A 10492-nucleotide genomic window follows, 5' to 3' on the forward strand; every position below is an offset into this window, starting at 1 on the left:
CTTCGACCAGGGCGTGACAAAGTGGGGCATTATTATTTTAAAACAACCATATTGAAGGCTGGTGGTGTGGTGCCTTTGTAATTTGAACATACAGTATACTATATTTATTCACTCCCATAATCAAACTGTCAAGCTGTCTGCCAGCTTGAGCTGGACTGGTGAGAACATCAGAGGTGGACTGACCCTGCGGCCATGTTTGGTGATGACATCATCCTTAAATACACAGCGTTTTTATCCTGAGGTGACAGGTCAAATGGTTGGACAGTGCTGCATATGGAGAACACAGAACACATATTTGCTATGTATTTTGATCTGACAATGGCTCTAATAACAACACAATAGAAAATACCAATGGAATGATTTTGAAATCCAGTGTTTATTGAGGATGTCAAGAAACAAAAGAACCCCAAATAGGTATTCATGTCACACTCAGACAAACAGGTTCCCTTTTGGTCCTCCATTCTATAGACATTCTATAGAGTTTGGCTCTAATTCTACTTCACAGCATCTTGAATGGCATTGCCTGAATAGAGTTCTGATGCATTATCATACTAACACAAAAGCCTTACTGGCATGAGTCATGTTTCTACATCAGCAGTCTAAGTCTGTCCTTTGCGCAGATTCTCTTTCTGAAATTCAAGACTTCCTCCAGCTATATAAAATACTTCATCATTTTTAACAGCTGACTGACTCCTATGGTTGCAGGATGGCAACCACTCTAATGATGTGGCTGTGCACCACCATCACAAACACCCTACTTCCCTCCTCCACTATCAAACATTTCGTGACAAGAAAACAGATTACGTTATATCACGATAGTAAAATATGCCAAGCATGTTGACAGTTGTACAGGTATGTCGAAAAAAAGGTGTTTAGGATTGAGGAATAGAGGAATTTTGGACGCTTCAGTATGGATATGTATATATCTCCTGTATGCCTCGTCTGATGGTAAAGTTACACAACTGCAGTTTAGAAACTACTGCAGTCCACTGATGGGTAAACACAACTCTACAGTATGATGTGCACCGAGGCAGTCCCAGGCACCTCACAAGATGATAGATATTTTCATTTGTAGGCCTACTAATGTAGCTGCAAGACTACATATGTTTATAATCAGCTTACATGACTGACAATTACATGCCAAACATTGATGGCGATCATGAATGGTGTCACCTGTTTTAGCAACTACTTTACTTTATTACATTTACTTTTACAGGGACAGTGGACATTAATCAACATTACTACTGTATAAATGTGCCAGTTTTAGCCAGCCGGCTAATTTTCAACTGCAGTCCCTGGGCCAAGTACCATGTAACAACAGACTGTAATACAACATGATGTCATACACTTTGATTGTAGCTGTTGATTGTTTAACCTTTCAGAATAATGTTACGGTCAATGTCACTATTCGTACATTATTTACACAGTGTTAAGGGCATGTCATGTCATAATGATTTATATGTTTGGTATTACTTCAAAATATGGTGTGTCTCTAAGCAACATTTGATTGATGGGTTATAATGGTGCGTAATGATGAGAGGTACAGTATGTGAGGTAAGGTTAGTTATAGGAGCAAGATATGACAACCCCAGCTTGGGGACAGAGCTACAGATTCAGAGATCAGATTCTGTCAGTTCATCTACAGCCCACTCCCACTACCTTCCACATCATCCACCACGACCGAGCGTTTCCGCATCACAGTGTTGCTCCTCCGCACCTGCAGGGGCAGTGTGGCAGACTTGGTCTTTGGCTGCTTGTGGCAGGGGGCACGGTACTGAGGCAAGCCACTCTTGGTGGTGTCCAGCTCCTCTGGGTCTTCCTCCAAGGCCCTGAGGGCAGAGATCACCTCCCTGTCCGAGGGGCTGAGGGTCAGGCATCCACAGGGACGTCCACCATTACCATTGCTAATACCCTCACCCCCCTCCCGTTCCTCCTCCTCATCCTCCACCGTCATGAAGGCGTCCCCCCACAGGCTCTCACACAGGTCCCGGCCGTGCTGGTACATCTGTGGTAGCAAAGAGCAAATCATTGGAGGTGTAGTTTGACATTAGATTCAATATGACCCTTATCTTTTCTGTGTGTTGCAAATTATACCTCTGATTAAGGCACTAATTTTAATTGGGATAATTGATTACACAAAGATGTACCTTTTCTGAAAAAACAAAGCATTTGCCAGGCAGCAGCTGCCACTCCCACCTCTCTCTCACCCATCCATTAGTGCCCTCATCATACAGAGAAAGGCTTTTGGAGACATGGGGGACCATCACACAAGGTCATGCTTCATCTGTCATCTAAAAGCCAGCTGATAGAGAGAAATAAATATGTTTTCCCCTTCACTTTAATCCAAATTCAGTTTTTAGGGCCAAAAAAAACATAATGAAGTCTAAACCTACATTTCTCAGAAAAGCTTGATATTGGAAAAGCTTATTAGTAGAATGGTAGACACCGCGGGACTACACATTTACAGATGTAGGATCTTAATGTGATCACTCTTTTTTGCTGAGAGTTTTCCTGCACCGCAAGCGGTGGGGGCTGTGCTTTGGCAAAGTGGGTGGGGTTTTTTCCTTCCTGTTTGGCCCTGGCCCTCCCTCCCCCTATCATCGGATGGGGCCACAGTGTCACCTGACCCCTCCTGTCTCAGCCGCCAGTATTTATGCTGCAGTAGTTTATATGTCGGGGGGCTAGGGTCAGTTTGTTATATCTGGAGTATTTCTCCTGTCTTATCCGGTGTCCTGTGTGAATTTAAGTATGCTCTCTCTAATTCTCTCTCTCGGAGGATCTGAGCCCTAGGACCATGCCTCAGGACTACCTGGCATGTTGACTCCTTGCTGTCCCCAGTCCACCTGGCCGTGCTGCTGCTCCAGTTTCAACTGTTCTGCCTGCGGCTATGGAACCCTGACCTGTTCACCGGATGTGCTACCTGTCCCAAACCTGCTGTTTTCAACTCGCTAGAGACAGCAGGAGCGGTAGAGATACTCTTAATGATCGGCTATGAAAAGCAAACTGACATTTACTCCTGAGGTGCTGACTTGCTGCACCCTCGACAACTACTGTGATTACAGACCTGCTGTTTTCAACTCTCTAGAGACAGCAGGAGCGGAAGAGATACTCTTAATGATCGGCTATGAAAAGCAAACTGACATTTACTCCTGAGGTGCTGACTTGGTGCACCCTCGACAACTACTGTGAACATTTGAACATCTTGGCCATGTTCTATTATAATATCCACCCGGCACAGCCAGCGGAGGACTGGCCACCCCTCATAGCCTGGTTCCTCTCTAGGTTTCTTCCTAGGTTTTGGCCTTTCTAGGGAGTTTTTCTTAGCCACCGTGCTTCTACACCTGCATTGCTTGCTGTTTGGGGTTTTAGGCTGGGTTTCTGTACAGCACTTTGAGATATCAGCTGATGTAAGAAGGGCTATATAAATCCATTTGATTTGATTTGAATGCAGATGAGCTTTCTTATTTAAATGAACTGATAACCCATTCTAACACACAATTATATTAACAGTATTACACTTTTCATGTAGCCTACTTTTGGCCAGATAATAGCTTAACCACAGCTCCAGCTACATTATGGGCTAAGCATTTAAATCCTGTTGCTGAATTATTATTTTGCTGTGACATTATAGGTCAAATTAAGATCCTATATCTGTAAGCTCTGATTCTCTGGGGAGTGAGTCATCACCACTTTGTAAGAAGTGCTACCGTTACAACTCTCCTCTCTCCCCCCTCTCCTCTCCCCCCTCTCCCCCTCTCTCATCCTGTCTGTCTGAAGGATAAGAGATTCATCCCAATAAACGTCAACCTGCTGTTATCGCAACACAGGCTTGCCAGTCTGTGTGCATGTTAGTGCAGAGTCATTGCCCACTTCAGAACCAGTGTTTGAGTGGAGAGCGTGAAGAGAGTGTCGGTTTCCTTGTTGATGTTAAGAAGCCACAGAACATTTCTGTGGCCAGTGAGGCGATGGAGAGGAGCCAGCAGAGCTTACAGACGTTGAGGGAGAAAGCCAGAGAGGATCCTGGGAGAAGGGCCAGGGGGACGTTTTGATGGTTTGTACGTGTGTGTGCAGTATTGTGTGTGCATGTACAAATGTTTTTGTGTGTGTCTAGCTTATGTGGGAATGCAGTACGTGCATGTGTTTGTTTGTGTGTGTGTGTAGCCTATATGTGAGTGCAGTAGCCAACGTGCAAGTGTGTGTGTTTCCGTGTATTTATTTGCAGCCTGCCTGTGCTGTGTACAGTGGCCCTGAGGCAGACTGAGGCATTGTCAGCTCGATAAGAGAGGACATGTGAATGGCTGAGGTGCAGTTAGATTCCCAATTCCTTTGTCTGATGAGGAATCAAACTGAACATTCCATTCTAACCTACAAATTGTTTACCTCAAACCTGTTTACTATCTTTGTTAAAATAATTGTTTTTTGAACAGCTGAAGGTCATTAAAAGAGCCGTCATTAAAATGCCTGGACACAACTTGCTTCCAACCTCATTTGAGTTCCATTGAGTCAGTTGCTCTTAAGAAAAGGGTCAAACTAATGAATAGCATAAATCTGTGAACATATTTTTATTGTGTTAACAATATTTCTATTAGATGTGAGTTGTTTTGTTCAAACATTCTGACTCCTCCTTTTGGGGTCTTTTGGAGTTCTCCGTATAGCAGGACCCTCATATTCAGAAAAGCTTAACTTTAATTGAATGGCCTCACAATAATTACGTTTTTATTTGGTATATTTGTGGTTCCCTGACCTGCCTCTTCCACATAAACATACACACACTCCTGTCACCTCTCATCATCACATCCAACCACTGATTATGTGTGTGTGTGTGTGTGTGTGTGTGTGTGTGTGTGTGTGTGTCAGAGGGAGATGGTGTGGGGAGCTATAGGAGGATGGGCTCAGTGTAATGGCTGGAATGGCTGGAATGAAACCATTATTTTTTCATGTGTTTGATACCATTCCATTCATTCCAATACAGCCATTACAATGAGCACGTCCCCTTACATCTCCTCCCATCAGCCTCCTCTGGTGTGCGTGCATGTTTGTGTGTGACTGGGAGGTTCACAGTTGGTCCTCAGCTGTGCACAAGCCCTGGGTCACTCTGCCTCTTTTTATATCCTCCTCTGTCCAGTGGAGCAGTACAGAGCAGAGCCCAGGGGCGGACTGGCCATCTGGCATTCTGAACAAATGCCAGATAGGCTGGACCATTTTTTATCACATTGAGCCTGTCTAACTTGTATTTGTTTGGGCAAAAGAATCATTATCTGGCTAATAATGGGGGCCTCGAGGAAAGAAATGGGCCGGTGTGGGAGCCTCAAATTAAAAACAATGGGCCAGTGTGGGGCCCTCAAGGAAAGAAATTGGCAGGTTTGTTAGAAATGCCAGGGCCAATTTCTGGTCCCAGTCCGCCCCTGGCAGAGCCCCTCCTTTATTCCACTGAGCCAGGCTTTGTGTCCTTAACCCCTCACTGACCACTGAGACCAGCAGTACCAGTACAACTAACACTGACTCAGCTATACTACCATGATGCTTTGCTATGCCAGGTGTCCTTGCATGCCAGGTTTCTCTATCTTCCTACAGCTCTATCATAAGAGACACAGCTGGAGAAAGACACTAGGACGGTTCTTAACTTCCTCAAAGAAACTAATCGTTGAGTCTAAATATCTCTTTAAAAAAATGCATATATATTTATAGCAAGGTTAAAACACAGCTCAACACAGCATTACAGCCAACTCAACATGGCTCCCTCCCATGAGACTGGCTGCTGCCCATCCAATCAACAGCCTACCTGCTGATACGGCACACAGTTCCCAGTGCAGTTCTGTCCTCTGGGGTCTCTGGCCCAGTTACGAGCACATGTCATGTCCATCCGGCAGGCCTCATACCTGAAGAAAAATGTTATGTTGCAATGACCAGATGACAGATCAACATTTAATACTGCTGGATGATGTGATTCGCGCAGAGCCTTCAGTACAGTTTACATTGGGGACCCTAGATTATTGTAGTGAGCTCACCAGTCACGGCAGAAGCTGTGGCACAGTGGCACGGCCTGCATGGAGGACGGGAGGTGAGAGTGTGGCCAGCGGGCTGCATCAGGGGAACAACGGTAGAAACAGGTCACACGCTTCAGGAAGTCCTCACACCTGGTCATAGAGATGGATGAGAGAGGGGGGTATACCACAGCATGTAACTCTCTCTTTGCTCCAGCAGTGCAATGGTTTTGTCTCTGTTGGCTATTGGCTTTGATGTGATAGATTGAAAATATTGGTTATATCAGCTAGTCATGATCAAAGGCCGCTGTAAATCGCAGACTTACTTCGGGCTCAGTTTCCCACACTTGTCCCAGGGGCTGTTCTTCTCACTGGTCATGGGATTAAGATCCTGGATGTCATCCTCTGAACAACATGCATCTGATGAGAGAACAGATATGGATAGATTATGACCATGGGGAGACACCTCATCTCATAGGAAGATTGAGGATTTAGATAGCAAACTTCCAACAGCAGTTTTCTCTCTTTATCATGGTTTGACGATGCATGTTGTTGTCTTTAAAAAGCACAGTGCTCTCACTCACTCTCAGCATAGATTGTGCACTCTTTCAGGTGAGGTTCCTGGCTGGGCGTGGTCTTCTGTCTACCGTCCTGTAGACACGCCCCCTCCAAACACAAAATGCGACCAATCAGGGTAGCCGCTAAATATGCACAGACCAATGGCAGGAAGTTTGACGTGATACCCATTTCTTCAACCTGCGATACGTTCAGCTAGCCGGCAATAATCAGGACCTTGGACAGCGGAGCGGGAGACAAGCGGGTTCAGTGAACCATACAATATGAAGACCAGTTTTTTAAATAATGTGACATTTGAATGTTTCCCTATTGCCTATAGCACTAAAGAGAATGTTTCCCTCAAAAAGGAGTCAGATCAACCACCACTGATCAAAAACTGTGTATTCTGTCCATAACATAGTTTGAATTCAATGACGTGCCGTGGAGCATCTAGAGGTTCAAGGATTGGTGTGATGTATGACACAGCCCGTGAAATCTTAAGCTATAGCCTATCTAGCCATTGGATAACGCTAGGCATGCATAACAAAACCTGATTAAATCCTAAATATGGTATTTTCTTATGAATAATTTAACTATTTTATAGAACATGAGTTACAGACATGTTTAACACATTTCAGAGTTTACTAATCGCGTTGTTAGATGTATAACAATGTAGGTTACTTATTGTAGGTCTTCTGTATGTAGGCTATCAGCTACAAACCTACAAATGACTGACTTTCTTTCAGTAAAACGATGACCATACCTGACAAACTCAACTATCAACTAATAATTTCACAACAAAATAATTAAGATTTGAACAAATGCAAAGATAGGCTACTGTAAAACCATGTTTGATTAGCTTTAAACAAAATAACGGCAATGGCAAGATTTAACACCACAACATCCCAACTGCGTAGTTTGCAATCTGTGTCCATATGTTTATTTTCCACTATCGACAAAAATACTTTACTCCTCGCCTGCCTTAGCCTACCTGTCGGTGGGAGAAAACGTTTTCCTTTTGATTCTGCTTGGTCTTGTGCGACGTGTCTCCTCAGCTTTGGAATCGTCGTCGAATCAGCACCACTCTACGCAGCTCTTCCTCCGGGCTGAATGCTTGTTATGATCTCTTCTTCCCAGGGGCAGCACGACAGTTTCTCACTGGTTTAACTGAAGGACATCTAAGCCCCTGGCCACCTCCCCCACCTCCTCCTCCTCCGACCTCCCGCTTGCTGGTAATCCATATCTCACACACACACACACACACACACACACACACACACACACACACACACACACACACACACACACACACACACACACACACACACACACACACACACACACACACACACACACACACACACACACACACACACACACACACACACACACACACACTCATTTCTATCATATATATTAGAAAGATATGTGTGGAGGTATTCCCATCCAGTATTGTACCATGTAATATGATTTGGCCTGCACATATTATGTCCAGGTAGTGTCATTCTGTATCAAACGTACTGTCATTCTGTATCAAACACCAGTTACTGAAAAACACCAGGATATGGTTGTCATTGGATTCATCAAATTGATTGGGTCCTATATGAACATGTTGGCCGGCGTTGTCCTTCGTATATGTGCATCCCCACAAGTGCTGAGTCACCTGTCCTCCCCTCCTCCCACAAACCCAGAGGTCAGGGCTTTATGTGAAGGGGAGGTGAAGGATGAGATTTGATACTGTATGATATGCTGAGAGCATTGGAATACATCTCCCTTCTGACAACCATTGCCCCACAAATAACTTCAATCTGCCACTTGCAGCAAAATCCGCATTACATTTATTTTTGCAATGAGCCATACATTTGTTTCAATGTTTTGATGTTTGGGCCTGTGTGACCTACTGTATGTTGGTGAAAATAGAGATCCGAACAGACACTTTGCCCAGTGCTCATCCTGTCCTGTACTCTTGTCCTGTAATCTCTCACCCCCTCAGACCCGGGGTGCCAACTAATCCCTGCCCCAGACTCCCTGTGTCGTCACTAGCCTTTTGGCCTCTTCACAGCAGATGGAGTTCCTTGTGGCCTAGATACGATTGCCTAAAACCAAGAACCTGAAATTATATAACAATAAGATATGACAATGAGATATGACAATAAGATATGGCAGTAAGATAATGACATTCTGATCCATTGACATTATTGGGTTTGGTAGCATTGGTGTGCAATACCTTGAGTCTTATATAAGTCCATTGTACAGTATTGAGTTCAAGTGTATTCATAGAAGAAAAGGATGGAGCTTCATGGAGCAATAACACATAGTAGACCTATAGAATGCCTAGATTCATATCATCCTATAGGAGGAGGATTCTACACATTTGCCTCACATGGGCCCAAATTCATCAGACAGTTTCATAATCAGGGGATGAGGTGGCGAGAGGCAGACAGAAACCATTTCCATTTGGCTATTAGAAGGTGAATAATGATATCCTTTGTGTGGGAGCTATTCAGGGACCAATGAAATGGGGGACAGAGATTTGCATTGCTGTGAACTGTTGTTTTTAATTAACCGCGAGGTTGCCTGGAACCAGTCCTAGAGTTGGCAAACAGTGTAGCGATCCTTGTTGTCTCGCTAATTGCAAGACATTCTTTGCTTTGATCCACTGACCCATTTCTTAGGCTTTTGTTTTCTGATTGGTTTAAGAGTGGTGGAAAACTAAAGGGGAAGACAACTCAAAATACTAATCTCATAGTCCCCCTTTTGAATTTCCAAACAAATAAAAAATATTAGTGTAGTCTGTGTTGCTTTGCAGAGGCTGTGTAGTGTGATTATGTAAGCTAAGAGAGGCGACACACAACCTGACCTCTCACGCAATGACAAGTGAAATACAGACAGATTGGAATTCCTTGCCAACAGAATGTGGCCTGAGTATTACTTCCTGAAGACTGGACCCTAGAAATAATCTGAAAAATATTCGGTGAAATTACAGAATATTGATAGCGTTACTGTCACACCCTGACCATAGTTTGCTTTGTATGTTTCTATGTTTTGGTTGGTCAGGGTGTGAGCTGAGTGGGCATTCTATGTTACATGTCTAGTTTGTCTAGTTCTATGTTTGGCCTGATATGGTTCTCAATCAGAGGCAGGTGTTCGTCATTGTCTCTGATTGGGAACCATATTTAGGTAGCCTGTTTGGTGTTGGGTTTTGTGGGTGATTGTCCTTGTTACTGTCTCTGTGTTACTTTGCACCAGTATTAAGCTGTTTCGGTTTTCGTGGTACGTTTATTGTTTTTGTATTTGATTCGTGTTTACTTTGTTTCATTAAACATGGATCGCAATAGCCACGCCGCATTTTGGTCTGACTCTCCTTCACATACAGAAAACCATTACAGTTACATACTTTATATGATCAAAAAAAGAAACTCTTTATATACAGTGACTTCGGAAAGTATTCAGACTCCTTGACTTTTTACACATTTTTGTAGGTTACAGTCTTATTAAAAAAAAATGTAGTTGTTTTTTTTACTCATCAATCTACACACAATAGCCCATAATGACAAGACAACAACAGGTATAAAATGGAAATATCAAATTTACATAAGTATTCAGACCCTTTACTCAGTCTTCTTGGGTATTTTTTATTTTTTTTTTAACCTTTATTTAACTAGGCAAGTCAGTTAAGAACATATTCTTATTTTCAATGACGGCCTGGGAACAATGGGTTAACTGCCTGTTCAGGGGCAGAACGACAGATTTGTACCTTGTCAGCTCGGGGGTTTGAACTCGCAACCTTCCGGTTACTAGTCCAACACTCTAACCACTAGGCTACGCTGCCGTATGACGCTACAAGCTTGGCACACCTGTATTTGGGGAGTTTCTCCCATTCTCCTCTGCAGATCCTCTCAAGCTCTGTCAGGTTGGATGGGGAGCGTTGCTGCACAGCTATTTTCAGTTCT

At 43.6% G+C, this 10492-nt stretch overlaps 1 protein-coding gene across 1 annotated transcript; it reads right to left on the reverse strand.

Moving 5' to 3' along the window:
- Positions 1-357: 357 nt before the first annotated feature.
- LOC118384653 (riboflavin-binding protein-like) lies at positions 358-7698 on the reverse strand. The gene is made up of 6 exons (XM_035771355.2): positions 7531-7698; positions 6569-6776; positions 6311-6404; positions 6009-6137; positions 5783-5879; positions 358-2005 (listed from the first exon to the last, which is right to left on the reverse strand). The coding sequence occupies exons 2-6, from the start codon at positions 6729-6731 to the stop codon at positions 1640-1642; spliced, it is 849 nt and encodes a 282-aa protein (XP_035627248.2). The 5' UTR covers positions 6732-6776; positions 7531-7698; the 3' UTR covers positions 358-1639.
- Between the last annotated feature and the right edge of the window lie 2794 nt (positions 7699-10492).

Source organism: Oncorhynchus keta, chromosome 5, assembly GCF_023373465.1.
Source record: "Oncorhynchus keta strain PuntledgeMale-10-30-2019 chromosome 5, Oket_V2, whole genome shotgun sequence".
Lineage (NCBI taxonomy): Eukaryota > Metazoa > Chordata > Actinopteri > Salmoniformes > Salmonidae > Oncorhynchus > Oncorhynchus keta.